This window comes from Stegostoma tigrinum, chromosome 28, assembly GCF_030684315.1.
Source record: "Stegostoma tigrinum isolate sSteTig4 chromosome 28, sSteTig4.hap1, whole genome shotgun sequence".
Classification (NCBI taxonomy): Eukaryota; Metazoa; Chordata; class Chondrichthyes; order Orectolobiformes; family Stegostomatidae; genus Stegostoma; species Stegostoma tigrinum.
The window spans coordinates 31078724-31098494 of record NC_081381.1 but is presented as its reverse complement, the minus strand read 5'-3'; the positions used below and the strand labels follow the sequence as shown (position 1 = coordinate 31098494).

The window sequence follows — 19771 nt, the reverse complement described above, 5'->3', positions numbered from 1 at the left end:
GTTTTGCAGAACATCTCCGCTCGGTTCGCAATAAACAACTGCACCTCCCTTCGCAAACCATTTCCACTCCCCCTCCCATTCTTTGGATGACATGTCCATCATGGGCCTCCTGCAGTGCCACAATGATGCCACCCGAAGGCTGCAGGAACAGCAACTTATATTCCGCTTGGGAACCCTGCAGCCCAATGGTATCAATGTGGACTTCACCAGCTTCAAAATCTCCCCTTCCCCCACCGCATCCCAAAACCAGCCCAGTTTGTCCCCTCCCCCCACTGCACCACACAACCAGCCCAGCTCTTCCCCTCCACCCACTGCATCCCAAAACCAGTCCAGCCTGTCTCTGCCTCCCTAACCTGTTCTTCCTCTCACCCATCCCTTCCTCCCACCCCAAGCTGCACCTCCATCTCCTACCTACTAACCTCATCCCACCTCCTTGACCTGTCCGTCTTCCCTGGACTGACCTATCCCCTCCCCACCTATACTCTCCTCTCCACCTATCTTCTTTTCTCTCCATCTTCGGTCCACCTCCCCCTCTCTCCCTATTTATTCCAGAACCCTCACCCCATCCCCCTCTCTGATGAAGGGTCTAGGCCTGAAACGTCAGCTTTTGTGCTCCTGAGATGCTGCTTGGCCTGCTGTGTTCATCCAGCTTCACACTTTATTATCTTGGATTCTCCAGTATCTGCAGTTCCCATTATCTCTAATCCAACATAATATTACTTTACTCTCCACTTAAGTGCTTGCTTTGGAAGCACTTTAGAACAGGTGCAAAAGGCTAATTCCTGCATTGAAGGGGTTGTCTCATTTGGAAAAACTGAGCAGGTTGAGCCCACATTCCTTAGAGCTTATAAGAATGAGAGGTAATTTGAATCTTTGAAACATAAGATTCTAAGGGGGCTTGACAAGGTAGATGCTGATAGGAAAGTCTAGCATCAGTGGACACAGTTAATAAGAGGTCTCCATTTATGATTGGGATGGAGGAGGATTTTCTTCTCATTCTTTGGAATCTCTTGCACGGAGTACTGGAGTCTGGGTCACTGGGCAGATTTTTGATCTACACAAGGGTGAAAGGTTATTGGGGATGGCAGAAAAGTGAAGGCCACAATAACGTCAGCTACAATCCCATTGGACAGTGAAGTCCACTTGATAAACCGAATGATCTATTCCTGTGCTCCTGAGATGCTGCTTGGCCTGCTGTGTTCATCCAGCCTCACATTTTATTATCTTGGAATCTCCAGCATCTGCAGTTCCCATTATCTCTGATCTATTCCTGTTCTATTTTCATGATGAGTGCAAGTCAAGTGTTGCTGGTTATTTTCTATATTAACTTTACTATTATTTGAACAATTTAAATTATTGAATGCTTCAATACTATCACGTCATCAGGAAAACAATAATGTGGTGTTTTCTATATTTCAGATGGGCAAGAGGCATGGTTTGCAACCTGTTTTGACAGTAGTATGAAAAATTGGGTCCAAAAGCAAACTTGGTCCTGCTACGATTCCATTCCTGTCATCATGCATAAATTTATGCCTATAACACTGTTGGAGACTTAGGGCTTAAATTGTCTTTTGCTTTTAACATAAACAAAACAAAATGGGTGTACCATGTCACACCATGGAGACAGATTGCTGAATCAAATCAGCCTTTCTCCCTCCGTACTTGCCAACACAATAAAATTAAAACCTTTAAAGACTTTCAGAATTGACCCCAATAGTTCCTAACCAGACTTTTGAACAACCATTCTCAATAATAACAAATTCCAGACATTGGTTTGTATCTTAAATAAAAGACTTAGCAGTTTATTAATAATGTAGTAACTTCAGCAGAGTAAATTAAACAAAGTAATTTGGTTATAGTCTATGCCTTAAACCCAAAAGAATTTGTTTTCAATCCCCATTCACACAAAAGGCAGACAAACAAACAGTTAGGGGATAAATGAAATAACAAAACTGGGCAGATTACTTAAGTGGTTTTACGATGTGTTGTTTCACCAGTACAGATGATTGTTCCATGTTTGATTTTGATGTTGATCAGCATCCTCATTTCTATTCACTCAGACAGGTCGTAATATTTATAACTTAGTTGTCTATTGCCTGACCTTCTAAGAGCTGCTCATGGGAAGTCAGGCAGGGAGTTTTCAAATCTTCATACTGAAGCACCAACTTGCCATCTTCCTTCTCACAGAAAAACCCAATTCAAACTCTGACTGCTCTCTGACAGACTGTCTACTTCACAAGGTCAGCTACCATTCAACATCTTCCACTTGCTTGAGCACTGTGCCTTTTCCAGACTCGCTGGAACCAGTTCCTAGGGGCTGACCTTGTTATTAGCCAACCTCTACGCTCTGTTTAAACATAACGCTCTTCTCTGGTGACAAAGTGTCTGCAGAACATTTTGATCATGAACCAGCCTCATGAATAAACAGAAGTTTGTTTGGTCAGATTTCTTTTTAACACAACTATTACCCATAGTCCAAGACCTGTTTAGTTCTCAGTTCCCAGTTCCAAGTTAAAATTGATAAAGCAGTAAAAACAAGAATAATGAAAAATTAATGAGGATTTTAGCAACCAAGATGAAAGCAATAGTTTATCAGATATTGGAGAATATTCTGCACAAAGAGGCTCAATTTTAAAATTTCATTGTCAGGATATTGACATCAGCATTTCTTTCTTATTTCTAGTTTGCCATGAGAAGATAGTGGTGAACCTGAATCATTGCAGTGCACATTGTGAAGATTCTTCTACAGCACTATGGTTAGGAAGTTCCAGGATTTTGATCCAGCAAAGGCAGTATATCTCTAAATTAGAATATTCTGTGATTTGAAGGAGAACTTGGAAACAATGGTATTTTGTCTTTCAAGTATCGTTGAAAAAATATAGCTAGTTCCTGCAGTACATCCGACAGCTGGTACCCATTGCAATCATTTTGTACTGGCCACTCATGATGTGAATACTTAAGGTGAGGTTGGATTGATAGGACTTGTGTGGTATGGTTTAGAAACCATATACATCAGGCCAACTAATCTAAAATCTGTACCCAGTTTATGGCAATTTCTCAAGTGATCCAAAGGTGTTATGCACTCGATGATTGGCTTTACTAATTAATGGGTATAGATAAGCATGCAGCTTTCCCTGGTGGACTGACTGTAGCCACAAATAAGAAACTTGATAAAGAGTCTGGATGTATGAAAATGATCTGTTATCAGACAGAAACCCAATCAGACTTAGCTGTGATCACTGCTCCAATACCAATTTTGTTTGGGAAGGTGGGGGACAGGTCACAAGGTCTGATGAAAGGTAGGATCTATAACATTAACTGATCTTTCTCTTTCAGATGCAGATCAGCCTATTTGTCATTTCCTAGTTTCCTAATGGTGTTTTGTAATCGAAGTCAGACTCACAATGGCAATGTTCTAACAGAAGCTGACCTGAGAAGTGTATAGACAGTACCTAATGAATAGATTTGTTTGAATACAATTGTAGATTTTAACAGGAGATCCTGAAAACAAGATCAATTTCAAAAGCAAACAGGTCAAATCCTAATGTACAATAACTGTTCCACTGTACCAATAATCATAATATCATGAATTTTCATCAACAAAGAGTTAACCAAGAATGTTGGTCAAGTAAAGGCATTGCCAAGATATTAATAATGTGGTGACCTTGAACCAACTGCCAATTGCGTCCACGGCAACATTCAATTCACAATGGGAACTGAAATTGAGAAAGTACAAAACATTCATTGGTCTTTTATTCAGAAACTAACGTATGCCCAAAAGCTGGAGATAGGGAGCTGACCTTGGCAGTGATTGACACCAAGATGCAAAAAAGCATTACTGAATGGAGAATACTTTGCTTAACTTTAGGACAGAAAACCTAATATTCCATTCTTGTTCAATGAATTCCTGCAGGCTGATCACACACAACATAGATTATCTTTCCATTCCTCAGACTCAGATTAAAGTACAGCAATTGATGTTACTTATCACAGCTTTTTGAGACCATTATGATTTTCTTCCAGATTATGAACTTTTCTTCTGTTCACTTTAGAAACCTAAAGAATTGATACTGGTCTGAATTTCACTTGAAATTGGCTCTGTCGATTTTGGCAAATTTCATGGAGGGTTTCTGACCATGCTACCACCCCAAACACAGCTCATGACCTATAGCACCATACCTGGTGTATTCTCCCACTCACCACAGACGGAAGTACCTGTCACCTGCGATCTGTAGTGCTGGCAGCATTTTTTAATGCCCAGCCATGTACTTGTTCAAGCACTGGTAGTCCACAGTCCATGGGTAAACCCTGGCCTGCAAGGCGCCTGTCAATTGCCTAAAACATATCAGGCAGAAGCAAATTCACAATCCACTTTGCTGTCAGGGACCCAAAGATCCTGGTTGTTGATGAGTTACATGCGGTTGTTACGTATGCAGCTTGGTCTGAGATGTCGATAACACTTGGAGGGCCAGAGAAGCAAGCTGGAGTCACAGGGCTACCACTCTGACTTTCAAGTGGAAATTGTTGGCATCTAGATTCTGCCCAATGTTTCCAAAATAGGTCCCAGGAAACCCAAGAAGAGCTAAATACAACAGTCTATCAATGATGAATCCACCTTTATGTTTGAACACAAAGGGATCAAAAGAAAAATTATCAAGGATGGGAAATGACCATCTGACCAAAGCTTACCCTTTCTGGTCTTATCGACCCTAGCTAGATACCTGGGTACATTTTAACCTCCTACAGCAGAGGTTTCCTCCTTTGACCATGACTAACCTTTCACCTTTGAGTGAAGTAGTTCCTTTTGTTGGATTTACAATCATTTTCTATTGTTTTATGTGCGCTTTCTTCTCCCACTAAGCAGCAGCACTCTTTTAACCAGAGCCAAGTTCTTAAGATTTTCTGTATTATATTTTATGTTCTTGCATCATCTTTGGTGATGTTCTATGAGCATAATCTATATCAGAAAGGGGATGTGAGCAACTCTATCGGTAAGCCCAACTTGACCAACTGAATGTGGAGGAAGTAAATGAAGAAATACAACTCTTTAAACGTGTCAGCTGTTGATCGGATGTAGATCTAAGGGGTAGAATGATGCTCACTGGTATCACACAGAGATGAACAATTTTCACGAGACGATCTGAAGAGTGAATTTTGGCAGGTTGCTGAACACGTAAAGACAGTCAAAGATAGATATGACCCTGGTTTGTTGTCCACCTAGACAAAAGATTCCAACAAGGGTCAGTGGATGGTGAAAAAGAACAACAAACCTACTTCTCCTTCCTAGTTTAAAGTAAAATACTGCAGACATTGATGATCTAAAATAGACAGAAACAAAGTTAATTTTCAGAGTCCAGTATGACTTCTTTGAAAAGGGAGTTCAATTCTGAAGAACAGTCATATCAAACTTGCCCAGTTAACTTTGCTTTTCTCTCACAAATGTTGCCAGATCCGCTGAGTTTCTCCAGTACTTTGTTTTTATTTCTCCTTTATTCTCTTAGGACTACTAAAGCCAGGTGAAGTAGCCCAACTACAGCCCCAGTTGGCATCAACAAACTCAACTCAAGCTGGTGACTGAACCTGTAACACACTGCTCTGTAGGATTTGATATCTACTAGCTAGCAAAAATGCCTGGCAAAATCAGTGTCAAGAAATGTCTTTACAGTGATCCATGTCACCCATTCAGGAAGCTCAGCTTATCCCACACAGTATGCAAATAATCCAACGACAGAAACATTGCTAAGTTTTAAAAGTTCTTGGATCACAATGCAGGCTGCGTGTTTTTCATGGTTTGGTACAGATAGCAGAATTCAACTGTAAGGCTGCCATCAGTAAGGTTCCTTCTGGCTGGAAAGGTGACTTCAAAGGCCCAAAACCGATGAGTGGCTCAGTTTGACAAATCTGTTATTATTTGAAGCCAGTGAGAGCTCAATCCCTAGAGAATATCTCAGTTTGGCGTGTTCATATTCTGGTTTAAGCTCATTAAAAGTATTTGTTTAATGTCTCTGCAATGTAAATATTTTAAAGAGAACCAAGTATTACTTTCAGAGACGTACAGCAACAACGGAATACAAAGGCAACCCAGGTTGCCACTGTATGAGGAGTTCCAGGTGAGTCTGATTCTGTTCAGTGATGCAGGCAGCTCTTGCAGGACCATTTGGCGGCGGCGGCCGGGGGGGGGGGGGGGGGGGGGGGGGGGTGCGCGCGTGCGGTGAAGACTACAGTTTACTCGGGTTTTTTTGGCTCTGGAGCAAGTGCTCCTAATGCACAAGCCATCTTGTAAAGATATTTGGAACAACACAGTGGCTCAGTGGTTAGCACTGCTGCCTCACAGCATCAAGGACCCAGGTTCAATTCCAGACTCAGGTGACTGTTTGCAGTTTGAAGTTTGCACACTCTCTCCCTGTTTGCGTGGTTTTCCTCCCACAGCCCAAAGATGTGCAGGGTAGGTGGATTGGCTATGCTAAATTGTCCATAGTGTCCAAGGGTGTTTAAGTTTGGTGTCTTAGGGGAATGGGTCTGGGTGGGATACTCTTTGGAGTGGTGTGGACCTGTTGAGCCAAATGACTGGTTTCCACACTGTAGGGATTCTATGATTTTACTATGATATTTAAGCTGCTGAATCACTCATGCTTTGGGAAGCCTGGCTGTCTGTGGTTAAAAATAGAATGTCGTAAAACAAAGGCACATGGCCTCATTATAATATTTAAATAAGTAAACCCATTCTCTGCCACCAGGCATCCTGCCCCTGTTAAACCTGGAAGTGGACAGGCTTGGTTCCTGTTACAGTGTTCATACATTTTAATTTCTGATATGATCCCAATCCTTCAGTCCCTGAGAGTAAAGATTCAGCCCTGAAAATCCAGATTATGGCCTTGAATAGTTTATAGGTTTTTATGTCAGTACTGAATCAAAATTTTCTTCTTGTTTGTTCCCATTTGCCGTCCTCCATATCTTTAGTGTGCTACTTCATCATTGCACCTTTAGATATCAGCTTTTAGAAGCAAGAAATAGAAACAGTTCATAGTTCTTCACATAGATAGCTTTTTAAGCACTAGCTTCAGCTGACACACGACCTACGTTTTGTTTGGCAATAACTTTTGTTTTTAATTATTTGGTTTTAAAAAAGGAAAACAAAGAACAGAGGTTGCACTAAGCAGCCATTGAAGATTACAGCAACATCACTACTGTCATTTAAGAAAAAAAATAGCACAAATACCTTCATAAAACATTTTTTAAAACCAACTGAATACTGAATGTGCCTCAAATGTGACATACGTCCAGCAGAGGTGGTGTTGCTGTGTCAGATTTAACAAAGGCTATAAAACAGTAAAGGAATTCTAAAAATTTGTGTACTCAAAAGGTGAGAACATGAACTTTTATCCTTATGGAGGAAACATGATGGAGACTTTCCACTTCTCCTGATGGTTAAGTCAAACATTCAAGTAACCCCCAAATCCAATGGCGATAACTACTGACCTTGCAAAAATTTTAAAATCTAACATGATTCCACCATGAATACCCATGTACACGTAGATCATCCTCCAAGGATTCAAAGCTGCTACCTCTGTCTTTTCTTCTCCTTGCCATTTCAAACTTCTTCTTACTAATTTCTCCTGTGTTTGGAGAACATGCAGTTAAAAATTATAGGCAGTTTAAACTGCACAAAGGCCAGTACTTGAATTGACTAGGTTTGTTGGCTTATAGGCTACTAGTGAATATTTCAGTGAAGTGGTATCAAGAATGGCACTGAAATAAAATACTAACGTTGCTACAACTTGACCTCAAAACTGGTTTGCCAGTGACAGATGCCACCAATGATACCAACAGCTAAAACAGGTCTTTCTCAACACTGGTCAACATGTTTCCTTTTTACCCACCACAGTATCCACTGTAGACCAAATATCAAAATAGTACCAGCTTATCACTGTCCTACAGGCTCTTACTGGACAGCTTCAAATAGGAACTACAATGTTTCTTGCGAGGAGAACCAGAAGTGCCAGGTCTGTATTGCCATTAAAACGTTCAAGGGCTTCCAATGCTTCTTGCTGAGTGAATCCTGAGCGTCTTATTCGTGCAACATTAGCAGCCGGGAAAGCTAGGGGGCGCACTTCTAGAGGACTACCCAAAGAACGTCTATTAGGCTGATTCGTATTGGCTTCAATGGTCCCTTCCCCCATCATGGGTGTAGGTAAAACCTCTGGGTCCTCTGAAGGACAGGCTACATTATTTGTCATCTCTTGCAAATGTGACTCACTACTTTGAGTGTTCTGGCTGCTTTCAGCTGCTGCAGAATCATGCGGGTGTACTGATAATTCTTGGGTCTGCAAAGATTCCTCAGTAGGGAAAACTTCCATTTCCTTTGTTTGATCCTTAGACACAGTAATAAAAGCTGCAGCCTCATCCTTTGATGCTTGCACAAAAGTCTCATTAGGTTTAACTTGTGCCACATCTGAAGTGTATTTTTCTGGAAATTCATTGAAGCTTTCCACACTGTTGTCTCTTTTTGGAGAAATTTTGGAATTAGCAGTTAACAAAGGTTCATTTTGCTCTTCCACGGCAACAGTATCCACCTCTACATTGACACACGTCCTCAAAGCATTATTATCTGAACATTCTTCAGACACCTCCATTAGTTGAAAACTTTCTTCCTGATTTGTTGTGTCTGACCGATGGTTGTCCTCTGAGCTGACTGACATCTTCAAGGAAACGTCCTGACATGAGACGACTAACTTTTGATGTAGTTCAAATAAAGCAGCCACAGGGGAAAAATGTGAATCAGAGACTGTTGTCTGATCCTGCTCAGAAGGAGACTGTTTAATCTCAGTCAAAGGATGTACTTCTCCATGCTCTTTTTCAGTGACAACAGCAAGTTCAGACTTTTCCCTCACACAGCCACTTGGTAACTCAGGACGCATAGTCTCCTGAGCAATGGAGCAGCATGATCTTAAATGTTCATCCTCCAAATTCTGATCTGAAATAGTGACTTCTCCCTCCTTTTGACTACATTTTTCCGTCCTTTTTGATGCTGAATATCTAATTTCGTCTACCAGCTGCTGAGTAGAGTTTACAATTTCAGCATCGCAGATTTCAATGTTTCCAGTTGAAGATTCAGGTGGTGGTCTTTCATCAGTCTCAAATTTCTTTTGACAGCTACATGGATCTTTTTCAGCTATTTCAAGGTCCATATCAAATGGCTTAATGAGGTTGTCAGGATCATCAATCCCCTTTCCAGTTTCGGTGCCTTGCTGCATTTCATTTAGGTTAGAACCAGCTGCAAAAGCCAATTTAGGTGAGACCTGTTGGCTTAGTCTGTTAACCAAACCCAGATCAGACACAGGATCACTATTTGATTGTACAGCTGAAGAAATCTCTCCAATTTTTTTTGTCGGTGGTTCATCTAAACCTTCTTTGTTTATAATTTCCCACCAGGCTTTGGTTGTACAATGCGTGATGTCACCCTTTTCCATGCCAACCTCATACGGACTCTTGTTTGGCAAGACACGTTTTGGCAGGGACTCATCATTGGTATCTGAAGTTGGATAGTTCAAAAGGTCTTGTGAGCTGCAAGGAATGCCTTCACCCTGTGGTATGTGGTTCTTCCCTAATGATGCCTGAGAAGGAGCAGACAGATTATCAGGAAAGAGAGGGGTCAACTTATTGGCCAATGATCCTGACGGTGCCTGCTTTTCTGCCTGAGGTTCCATGCACTCAGGAGTGAGCTGAAGGTTGTTTACATCTGTAAGTTCCAACTTCTTCTCGTTTTGTGAAGGAAGGCTAGCAGGGACGGAAAGTGAACAGTCCAACTGACTTTGGGTTTTGGGGGCCTGAGATAGGTCAGTTCTTGTAGTGGGAAGTGGGAGAGGAAGATGATGAGGTGCTGGTAATGAAGGACTTTCCAATGAGGTAGTTTTGCCATTTTCTTTTCCTGAAACAGAAAAACATAAATCTAGTCTCAGATTACTCCAATGTAGACAGCTTATTCCAAACCACAATACGACTAAATAATCCAGCAGTTCTAATGTTAAACCCCGTTCTATTCATTACCAATCTAGCACCACATATACGTGTTAATGACGTCTTTTATAGATGGCTTTTTAATTTCTTTGGCTAAATGTCAGTTAAAAAGATTTCAATAACAACACCAGCTCAGTTACTGTTACTGCAGAGATGAGAACTCAAAAAGCAGTTGCCCGCTGAGCTGACAAAGGTTGGTTTTGTGGCCCAAATCTCGCCCAGGATTGGAAAAAAAATTGCTACGATGGCCTGCTGATTCCCCAATTCCAACTCATCCTGGGCCACTTTCACAAAGGTGGAATGAGGTGTGGGGAGAGTGTGTAGCAGGCCTCCCTGCTTGCAAGGGTGGTCAGCTGATCCAGTTTCTTAAGAGCCACTTAAAGTAGGTCAATTATAAAGAAGGACATCAGTTTAACTGGGAAAATGTAAAAGAACTAGGACAAGCAAACAAAAGACAAACACAAGAATTCGTGGAAGCCTGGTTTTCAACCACTAGTACCAGAAACAAACATGTCGAAGTAGACCCCATCTACATATTACAATGGAGCAAAACCAGAAACAGAACTCGCCACCATGACAAACTGGACCAGAACAACAGCACTTCAATGGAGATAATGGGAACTGCAGATGCTGGAGATTCCAAGATAATAAAATGTGAGGCTGGATGAACACAGCAGGCCAAGCAGCATCTCAGGAGCACACCTGAGATGCTGCTTGGCCTGCTGTGTTCATCCAGCCTCACATTTTATTATCTTAGCACTTCAATGGAGGCTGGACAGCACTGAAGATTTCACCGAGAAGAGGGGACGAAACATTTGCATGAAAACCAGTCAGCTTGGCAAACCAGCCAACCAACAACTTGAAGTCAATTAGGGATTTCATTTGGTCAAGGTATACACAGACTATGGGGGCCAATATAGCCTCTTGGTAGCAGACCAGAGGCCAGGGTTCCAGGTTGACCTTAAAGCCCTCCCTGCTTGTGTGCAGCAGCAGCCACAGGTCACAATGCAGAGAGGTTGCACACTCCCTCATCTGTTTATTTTAAGCTTTGGTCATTTCTCAGTCTAAATTGTGAAAAGTTGGTGCGTTGAACAACCATTTGGATGCACGCTCTCCTTCACTTTCCTGTTATCACAACACTGCTGTTGCTTTCAAGCTTTAAAATCTCTTACTGGCTCTCCAGCTTTAAGAACCCTACTACAGTCCTTAATTGGATCAGAAGCTTGCCCTCTGGCCATTAACTGGCTGCTCCAAAGAAAATCACAGTAGGTGACTTCTATCTCAAAGTTTGGGCTTCTGACTCACACCCAAACCTGACATCAGGGTTTAGAAATCTGTTGTTAATTAAGTGCTTATTTAAATCATAGGTACTTGTTATTACCGAGCAACAATGCTTCAACTTGCTGTAGGTCATAATTCCCTGAAGGCTGATAGTCATGTGGTGACTACAAGCTGCACCTTAAAAGCAATTTTGAAATACATCTTACTCAATGCCGGAGTATTATTATTGGGAATAAACGGCATGTCAGTATGGTGACACACAGCAATATTACAAACAACTACAGTAGACTAAAATCTGACAAGTTATTTACATGATTTCCTTACTTACAAAGGAGCGATAAGTCCCACAATAAATCAGAAGCTTACACAGTGTGCTAACTTTATGCACCTGTGCCAACAATAATTAAGAACTGGGGAGCAGGATTGTTCTCCTTGAAGCAGGAAATACAAAAGTAAGTTTTAATAGAGGCTCAAAATTATGAAGGGCTGTGACAGATGACACAGATTTGAGATAATCGGTGAAAGAATCAGAGGGGAGCTGAGCACAATTTACTTTTCCATCTAGAATGCAATGCCTCAAAAGGAATTTTTTTTTCTTTATTCATTCATAGGATGAGGGCATCTCTGGCTAGGCAGTATTTATTGCCAATCCCTAATTGCCCAGACAGCAGTTAGAAGTTAACCACATTGTTGTGGGTCTGGAGTCACACATGGGCCAGGCCAGGTAATGATGACAGTTTCCTTCCCTAAAGGAGATTTGTGAACCAGGTGAGTTTTTCTGACAATTGACAATGGATTAATGGTCATCATTTGATTCTTAATTCCAGATTTTTTTTTAATTGAATTCAAATTCCACCATCTGCTGTGGTAGGATTTGAACCTGGGTCCCCGGAATGTTATCTGGGTCTCTGGATTAACAGTCCAGCGATAATATCACTTGGCCACCCCACAGTAATTCAACAGTAATTTCCAAAAATAATCAGTATATAGACTTGAAAAGTAAACAAAAAAGGATATGGAGAAATTGCAGGGGAGGAAGACTAATTGGGTTGCTCTTCTGAAGACAAGTAATTACCGTCACCTTCCATTCTTTACGCATCTACAAAAATTCAGAGTAAGACAGTGGTAAGGAATACCCAGTTAACTTGTGAATACAGAATGCCTGAATTGAGTTGTCAAGGTTTGAGAAAGGACACAATCATTGGGATCCAACTGGTCAATCAGGATGATTCTACAGTGAACAGATAGGGAGCCAAGAATTGAGTTGGGTTCTTTGTATAGTCCCCTTATGCCACAGCTGCTCAGCAGTGCCACCCAGGTCCCTAAGCCAATGCAATGAAGAACAAGCCTAAATTTCATGGCCAGAGAAGCACTACATAGAGACTGACAAGTTGACTCTTCAATCTCAAAACAAAATACAATGGGGGCGGCACAGTGGCTCAGTGGTTAAGCACTGTTGCCTCACAGCATCAGGGACCACGGTGACTGTCTGTGTGGAGTCTGCACATTCTCCCCATGTCTGGTTGGTTTCTTCCAGGTGCTCCAGTTTCCTCCAACAACCCAAAGATGTGCAGGCTAAGTGGAGTGGCCATGCTAAATTGCCCACAGTGTTCAGGGATGTGTAGATTATAGAGATGGGTCTGGGTGGCATGCTCTGAGGATCAGTGTGGACTTGTTGGGCCTAAGGGCCTGTTTTCCACACCTGTTGGGACGCTATGATTCCATGAAGTACAGGGCATTAAACCAGGATAGTAGGAAAAGAAGAAAGGGACAAGGTTTGGTAAAATAGACAAAGAATAGCTTCCCCTAAAGGCGTTCTTCTCAAGAGAGGTGACAGACATGGTGTCAAATTCACAACGGCACTACATAAATTGTTATTTGTTTTAAAGAACACTGATAACAGCATGCGCTCAGAGTTTGTCATTATTTTACCACCAAATTCTGCCCCAATTTATTCAAGAAGATATTTGTTTTGTCAGACTGTCATTAACAATGGTGAGCACAGGTCCATAAAGTAGGCCACAGAATTATATCCCTATCACTCTGTGGTAAATACCCTATCAAATCCATTAGAAAAACTCTGGCCCTGATACGTGCATTTTATAGCTAAGCATTGTGTAGTAATTAGATTTGTAACAGAAAATAGATGTTATATCATGAACTTAATCCCCTTTGATATGAAAATTTGAGGAGTGTTTAGTGAATTGTAGGCAGAACCTTTCTGTTTGTACTCAGTGTTACAAAATCTCACTGTATTGTTGGAGAGAAGGCTGGAACTTTGTCCATTATTGGGTGATTCAGATACAGGGATAGTTCACCTCAGCATTTTATTTTCCACTGACAGGAACAAGTGTGCAATTCTGGAAGTGACTTGATTGGCCAGTGAGAAAAGGCATTATTCAGCCTCAGTACTTAATAAGGAAAATAAGAAGCTCAACTATGAAACAAGCCACGTAGTTCCATACAAGATGGTTCGCTGCTGTACCAGACTCTAAGTCATCTAAAAGTAAAAGCACATTAAATACCTGGGCTATGATCATCTTCATGGACAGCAAAAGTGCAACATGCATCAGTGATGCCGGCGTCCTGTTAGGATAAAAGAAAAACCAAAACAAACCAAACAGCAAACTTGATTAGCCAATTGAGGCATGCAACATGCATATAGTATAATTCACCATGGACATCAAACAGATTAACATTCCACACAAACATCACAACACATGTATGAGCAATATTATTAGACAGTATTCATTGCATTAGCACTCCCAGCTTCTGAAGGTTGGACTGACCAGGAAAAAAAATGTAAATACTAATATCTTGTTAATTATAAGTACACACATGATGTTACAGACATATTGATATATAACAAAATGGAATTGGGAAGAGAACAGGCTCTCACTTCCCTCAGTAGTGCAGATCCATATGGTTTTAACTGTCTGACATACACTAAGCCACATAGAGCAAAATGTGCCAAGTCCAATCTCCAGGACATGCTGAGTTAATTTGCTCTCATCTGCTACTGTAGTAGGGTCAATTAAAGTTGCTTCTGAGGAAAATCTCATCATGTCATGCAAATAGTGTTTGAGTGGGAGCAGGGACGGACTCAGCTTGGAACGCCTTCATAACTGAAGGGCCTGCTAATGTTTTTTTGTCTAATCTCAGAAACAAGTTTGTCACTTTGAGAGATAACAGAGTCTGCTGGTGCCCACGATATTAAACACCAGCAGAACCTTTATAAAGCCAAAATTAAAATGGAAACACAAAATACTGAGTAAGCTGTGCAAAAGACTAAAGAAAATGTTTCTACTTACCTTCTTGCTACTAAATGATCATGAAACCACAACCAGGATCCATCAAGTGAAACATTTATTATAGACTAACTATTCATAAATTTGAGCTGGATCAGAAACCCTTCTGCCTTTAAAATAATCACATAGGCTATAGGTATCAATTTTAAAATCACTGCTTCCCACAATATTTAGACAATTTTCTTCAAAGGAAAAACTTTTTGCAAATTACCAGATTCCTCTGCTGATCTGTGTAGTGCCTCCGCCAGCTCTGCGTCTGCTAGCTCCTCAGGGCGAAGATCATCTCGTGGAACACCATATGCCAGCCTGGCACATTCTGGCAACTCTGCTTCAGATAAAAAGCGTGTCTCTGTTCCTGTTGTGCCAATAACTAGCACATTGCGTTTCAGGTCAATTGAACACTTAAAACAGACAGAAATAAAAAGATCAAAGACACATAAAATTCTGGAAATTAAAATAACCTATGAACCAATAACCAACTAATATCATGTATAATGAGTTTAATTTTTAATAAATGAGACAAGAATTATTCTTAATATGGAGAGCTTTTGATCATCAAGTAGTGTTTGCTGCAGAACAGGAGAAGTGGCTAAGACTATAGTTTGAAGCGTTTCCCTCACTAAATTTCACTTCTTTCCTGAAGACATTGACTCATGCACAGCCATGCACAGGCACCCCTCGGTTTTCATTACAGTCCTATAGCTTCAGAGTCATAAAACATTGAAGAGGCCCTTCAGTCCACTGAATCTGCACCAAGCTATCTACATGAATCCCAGTTTCCAGCGTTTGGCTCTAAGCCTTGAACATTATGATATTTTAGGTGCTCTCATCCATGCACCTTTCAAAAGGTGGTAAAGTTTTCCTCCACTACAACCCTCCAAGATAGTGTATTTCAGACACCCACCACCCTTTGGGTGAAAAGGTTTTTCCTTAAGTACCCTCTAAATCTCCCGCCCTTCATCTTAAATTTATGCACCTCCACATTGACCTTTCAACTAAGGGGAATAGTTGCTTCCTATCCACCCTGTCAACACCCATCATAATCTTGTGCACCTCAAATCAGGTCCCTCATCAGTGTTCTCTGCTCCAAAGAAAACACTAGAGCCTATCCAGCCTGTCTTCATAGCTAAAATACTCAAACCCAAGAAGCATCCTGGTCAAGCTCCTGTGCACCCGCTCCAGTGAAGTCGCATCAATCCTATAGTGGGGCAACCAGACCACACACAGTACTCCATCTGTGACCAAACCAAAGTTTTGTATGACTCCAACATTACCTCCCCGCTTATAATCTACGCCACAACTGATAAAGCCTACTTAACCACACTATTAATCTGTCCTGCTGCCTTCAGGGATTTGTGGACAAGCACCCCAAGATCCCTCTGTTTCCCTATGCTTCCTACTGTCCTGCCATTCACTAAGTACTCCATTGTCTCATCCTATTAGGGAGGGAATTCCAAGATTTTGATCCAGCAACCATGAAGGAACGATGATATATTTGCAAGTCAGGATGCTGAGTGGCTTGGAAGGGGAACTGGCAAGTGGCCGATGGTGGTGTTATCGCTGGACTGTTAATCCAGGGACCCAGATAACGTCCTGGGACCCAGGTTCAAATCTCACCACAGCAGATGGTGGAATTTGAATCAATAAAAACCTGTATTTTAAAAAGTCTAATAATGATCCATTCTCAACTGTCAGGAAAAACCCAACTGGTTCACTAATGTCCTTTAGGGAAGGAAACTGCCATCCTTAACTGGTCTAGTGTAAATGTCACTTCAGAGCCACAGCAATGTGGATGACTCTTAACTGTCCTCAGGGCAATCAGGGATGAGCGATAAATGCTGATGACACCCTCATCCTGTGAATTAGATTTTTAAAAAAAGGTGGTGTTCCTGTGTAGTTGTTGCCCTTGTCCTTCCAGGTGGAAGTAGTCCTGGGTTTGGAAGGTTCTGTCTCAGGATCTTTGGTGAATTTCTGCAGTGTATTTTGTATACATTCACACTGCTACTGCTGAAGAGAATGGAAGTTTATGCATATGGTGCCAGTCAAGCAGGCTGCTTTGTCCTGGTTTGTGTCATGCTTCTTGAATGTTGTTGGCACTCACCCATCGAGGCAAGTGGGGAGTATTCCATCACATTCCTGAATAGTGTCTTGTAGATGATGGACAGCTTGAGAGAGTCAGGAACTGAGTTACTCACTGCAGGATTCCTAGCCTTTCTGATCCTGCGACCACTGTATTTATGTGGCATGTGCAGGTGAGTTGCTGGTCAACAGTAAGCCCAAGGATGTTGACAGCTGAAGATTCAGAGATGGTAACACCATTGAATGTCAAGGAGCGGTAGTTAGATTGTCTCTCATTGGAGATGGCTGTTGCCTAGCATTTGTATGGCACGAAAGTTACTTGCCATTTGTCAGCCTAAGCCTGATTTTGTTGCATCTGAACACAGACTGTTTCAGTATCTCAGGAGTTGCGAATAGTGCAGAGCCATGTAAAATCATCAGTAAACATCCCTATTTCTGATCTTATGATGGAGAGAAGATCATTGATGCTTGTGCCTTGGACACTACCCCGAAGAACTCCTGCAGATATTTTCTGCAGCTGAGATGACTGAACTCCGACAATCACAACTATCTTCCTATGTGCCAGGTATGACTTCAACCAATGCAGAGTTTGTCCCCTGATACTTGATTCCAGTTTTGCTCGAGCTTCTTGATGCCAAACTTGCTCGAATGCAGCCCTGATGTCAAGAGCTGTCACTCTCACCTCTGGAACTCCGCTCTCTTGTCCATGCTTAGGTCAAGGCTGTATAGAGGACAGGAGCTGAGTGGACCTGGTAGAACCCAAACAGGGTGTCACTGAGCAGGTTAATGCTGAATAGGTTTTTCTAACAGCACTATCGTTGACATCTTCCATTACTTTACTGATGATCAAGACTAGACTGAAGGAGTGCTAATTGTCCAGGTTGGACCTGTCCTGCTTTTTGTGTACGCGTTATGCCTGGGCAATTTTCTACATTGTTGGGTAGTTGCCAGTGTTATAACTGTACTGGAAGATCTTGGCTTGGGCAGTGGAAAGCTCTGGAGCACATGACTACTACAGACAGAATGTTTTCCGAGCCCACAGCCTTTGCACTATTCAGCGCCTCCAACAGTTTCTTGATATCAGATGCAGTGAATCAAATTGGCTGAAGACTGTTATCTGCAAAGTCTGGGGTAACTGGAGGAGGCCCAGATGGATGATTGACTTGCCACATCTGGCTGAAGGTCGCTGCAAATGCTTCAGCCTTATCTTTAGCACTGACGGGCTGGGCTCTTCAATCATTAAGGATGGGTATATTTATGCAGCCTCCTCCTCTAGTGAGTTATTTAGTTGTCCACCACCATTCACAAGTGGACATGGCAGGACTGCAAAGTTTAGATCTGTTCTAATCACCCTATTCCTCTTAAACAACTCAGTAAGCTATCTCCATATCTGCTCTTATCTTGCCCACCAACTAGTTGGAGACCTGTAATACAGGCCCAGTAATGTGACTGCTCCCTTTTTATTCCTGAGTTCTACCCACAAAATCTGTTAGCTTGGATACCAAAGCTCTGATTTTAACTCATGGCAGTGTGTCCCACGGCAGTTGGTAAATCAACACAATCTCAGCAATGGGGGCTTGCCTCATCTGCGAGTCGGGCTCCTGTGTAAAACTGTCTGTCAGCAGATGGTCAGAAGGTGGGAACACAATATCAAGGAGAAGGAACAGCTCACCACTACCCAGAACTAAGAAAAGAGTACCCACACTTCATGTTATTTACAGGATGGGAATGCTGGAGGGCCTAAGGCTTGGGGTTGGAGTAGGGAGGTCTGGAGGAGAGCTTTGGCAGGAAATGCCTAAACTTTTTTTTGTGAGACCCAAAGGAGTGCAGTAAACTGGCCCAAGATTCTTTTGGTCTGCCAGACTGGTCAAGTGAGAAATCCACAATTGCTCACTGGTGCAAGTGACAAAGTTATTAGATCCCACCAATTTCCAGATGATGCTCTTGCTGTCAGAACAGCAGGATAAGAAGGAACATGTGAGAATTTGATAGGTACATCTGAAGGCAGTTTTAACTGTCCAACAAGTTTCTGCTGGAAGCTCAAAGCAGGGCTGTGTTGTTGACTTTGATACCAGGAGCAAGCTAATTACAAATAAAAACAGAAATTGCTAAGAAAGCTCAGCAGATCCGGGAGCGTTTTGGACAGAAATCTGAGTTAATGCTTTAGTTCTGTGAGGAAGGGTCACTGGACCCGTAACGTTAACTCTGATTTCTCTTCACAGATGCTGCCAGAACTGCTGAGCTGTTCCAGCAATTTCTATTTTTGTTTCTGATTTGCAGCATCCGCAGTTCTGTCAGTTTGAATTACAAATAAAATTTGTTTAGTTAAGAGTTTTGAAGCAATTTACAATACTGAAGTGCAAGTTGTACTCAGGGTTTAAAGGCCTAGCTAGGTCAGAAATAATGGTGACAGTTCACAAGATGTCAGCTCCCAATTTTGAACTGTGTTACCCTCACCTCAATGAGTTTGGCTCCACTATCTGGAATTGCTGTTGGCTTCTTACCTGGTGCCTTTTGAGCATATCGAGTCCAAGCAACATATCCATTGGCTGGTCTTCCAGGAGGGAGAAAGAGCAGGGGAGGAAATCACCTTCAATCTGTACCTGGGCTGTAACAACAATATATCAACTAAAGCTATCTGAAGGAACTGAACACCAAAACCAAGTAACTACTGAATACTCTGGCTTTTACCAACATTTGTGCACAAATTCTTAACTTAGGTCACGGTTCCCTTTCTGTGACTAATGACACAGAGTCCTTTCTTTCTGCAGTTGTTGATAACACTGTTCTGAAACTACTGGAAGGTACTTCAACTCTACAACCAGAGCAAAGAGAAACTTCTATATGGCAAACATCCAGAACCATGAGTCATGAATAAAGCTGGAAGAATGTTTTTCCTGGCTTGGAAAACTAGAAGTTGGGCTCACAGCCTCAGAATAAGGGATCAGTTATTTAAAGCTGAAAGGAGGACATTTTTTTTCAGTTAAAGATTTGTGCATCTTTGAGATTAGCAATACAAGAAGGCATAGATGCACAGTTGTTGAGTATTGTCTAGATGCAGATTGATAGGGAATTATAGGATAGCA

At 41.8% G+C, this 19771-nt stretch overlaps 1 protein-coding gene across 4 annotated transcripts in view; it reads right to left on the bottom strand.

Moving 5' to 3' along the window:
* Positions 1–6195: 6195 nt before the first annotated feature.
* The window catches only part of ddi2 (DNA-damage inducible protein 2), a 31522-nt gene continuing 17946 nt past the window's right edge, over positions 6196–19771 (bottom strand). For 2 of the 4 annotated variants that reach the window (XM_048561274.2, XM_048561275.2), the window contains 3 exons: positions 19190–19293; positions 14818–15007; positions 6196–9928 (listed from right to left, as the gene is read on the bottom strand). In XM_048561274.2, coding sequence (XP_048417231.1) covers positions 7956–9928; positions 14818–15007; positions 19190–19293 — 2267 coding nt within the window. In that variant the 3' untranslated portion in view covers positions 6196–7955. Of the gene's footprint in view, positions 9929–13822; positions 13885–14817; positions 15008–19189; positions 19294–19771 lie in introns of those variants that run through there. The other 2 variants (XM_048561277.2, XM_048561278.2) reach the window with 2 other exon arrangements.